Genomic DNA, 1,836 nt, shown 5'->3' on the forward strand with positions numbered 1-1,836 from the left:
TATATCAAGAGTGGATAATTAGGGAGAGTGTCTAACCCGCCTATAATCTGTGATACCACTGTGCGTAAGTTTACATAGCATGGTTATTAGCACCAAGTAGCCATTCTTGCGTCCTTATACTGATTCAAAGTCAGAAGGCTGCAAATAAGAAAGAGCCCACCATTAGAAGAACATATTCCCGTCTGCTCCTGCTTGTTTCTCGCACTACATGATCCTCAGAGTGGAGATATAAGTCTTAAAGTTGCCTGCATGCTTCAAGCGCCATTTTATCAGCCACACCCATAAATTTGAAGATTACTGAGATTAACTCTGTATACTTGCGAAAAACGGATGTAAACATACGCGCTGAGGTATCACAGTATATAGGCAGGTTAGACACTCTCCCTAAATAATTTCCCACTATACAATATATGCATAGCTATAAGTTTATTGTCATGTAGCAATAGAATATTTTTTGTCCTAATTTTATTTATATTAGATAATAGATACTTGTCCAGTTTTGATGGTGAAGATGGAGGGTATGGCTAATAATGCTTTTAACATTTGTAAGTACTGTACAAACGATTCATCCTTTTAACACTGTACTATAATTTGTAATTTAATTTTATTATATAACAGATATACTTGTATCATAGGCAAATTAATTTTTAAAAGTAGTTACAGCTAGTACATTTACGTAATTATTTATTATTATTATTATTATCATTATTAATTATTATTATTTTTAATTATAAAAACCATTTGTTGATAGAATTATTGTAAAAAACAAAGACAGTATTCTTGTTTATTATTATTATTATTATTATTATTATTATTATTATTATTATTATTATTATTATTATTATTGTAGGTTTAGCTTCATTGCAGTTACCAGAGCAACAATCAATGTCCTCAGCTTCATCTCTAATGGTGTCCATCATTAAACACATACCAACACTCGACTTTGTAAGAGAAATAATATCAAGACAAGGCCTCTCACTTGTAGAGTTTATATTGAGGGGCGTGGCAGGGGGCGTCGACCGGTCACGCCTTGATTTACTTGTTAATATACTGCACCAGCTTAGCATTCAGTGTGTGACGGAGTTATCCACATGGTTGCAAGTGAGTCTATTTTTAGTTACAAGTTCTATTAATAGTGACATAAATCATGCAAGTCCAATCATGTCTTAGTCCAAATTTTGCCAAAGTTGAAAAGTAGAGATATCTCCATTTTAATAATTTTTCTGATACATATACATGTACTTATATTGCGTAGAAAGTTTGAGCTAATTCTGATCGAAATTGAATTTTTATGAATGTTTAAAGTTGCTCAAAAAATCAGGTAAAAATCCCTATTCTAAAAATAGTAACGTCTCTGTTCTATTATTAGGTACTACTATCAAAGCAAGGTTTCCCAACAGTCCAAGCCAGCTCTTTGGAGAAGCAAGTATTCATGCAATCGGTTCTAAGAGCCCGTGGAGACAAAGAAACCCTCAGACATAAAGTATCCGAGTTCTCATTAATATGTCGAGGATTTCACGGAACTATTTATGCAATTGAAACTTCGAGGAGTCTACCATAGCATCATTATACTGTTAGTAAAATACTGACAATCGGAATCAAGAGGAATTGATACATGTACTGTACATTAGAATCATTTTTATATTAAAAATTGGTAGTGCGAAAATTATTAATAAGAAATGTGTATATGTGTAATATATTATAGTAATTATTATTGATGTTGGTACTGTTGATGAAATTAGTGTTATTTTATTGTTTTTTTGTTTTATTTTTTGTTGCTACACATAATTGTTAAAATTGCTGTACATACAGAATAATATCATCATCATTCAATCA

General features: G+C 31.5%; 1 protein-coding gene across 1 annotated transcript; it reads left to right on the top strand.

Annotated features, from left to right (window-relative positions):
- The first annotated feature begins 439 nt into the window (after positions 1–439).
- Positions 440–1,829, top strand: LOC109584056 (importin-13-like). Its single transcript, XM_019999615.1, has 3 exons — positions 440–545; positions 851–1,101; positions 1,370–1,829. The coding sequence occupies exons 1-3, from the start codon at positions 503–505 to the stop codon at positions 1,559–1,561; spliced, it is 486 nt and encodes a 161-aa protein (XP_019855174.1). The 5' UTR covers positions 440–502; the 3' UTR covers positions 1,562–1,829.
- The last annotated feature ends 7 nt before the right edge of the window (positions 1,830–1,836 follow it).

Source organism: Amphimedon queenslandica, unplaced genomic scaffold (assembly GCF_000090795.2).
Source record: "Amphimedon queenslandica unplaced genomic scaffold, v1.1 AMPQUscaffold_13252, whole genome shotgun sequence".
Classification (NCBI taxonomy): Eukaryota; Metazoa; Porifera; class Demospongiae; order Haplosclerida; family Niphatidae; genus Amphimedon; species Amphimedon queenslandica.

What these genes read in the sequence shown, in the direction of transcription:
- LOC109584056 (XM_019999615.1), top strand. Translation starts at nt 503, where the DNA reads ATGGTGAAGATGGAGGGTATGGCTAATAATGCTTTTAACATTT. An exon ending in TAATAATGCTTTTAACATTT is followed by an intron (nt 546 to 850) that starts GTAAGTACTGTA and finishes TTATTATTGTAG; the next exon opens with GTTTAGCTTCATTGCAGTTA. An exon ending in AGTTATCCACATGGTTGCAA is followed by an intron (nt 1,102 to 1,369) that starts GTGAGTCTATTT and finishes TTCTATTATTAG; the next exon opens with GTACTACTATCAAAGCAAGG.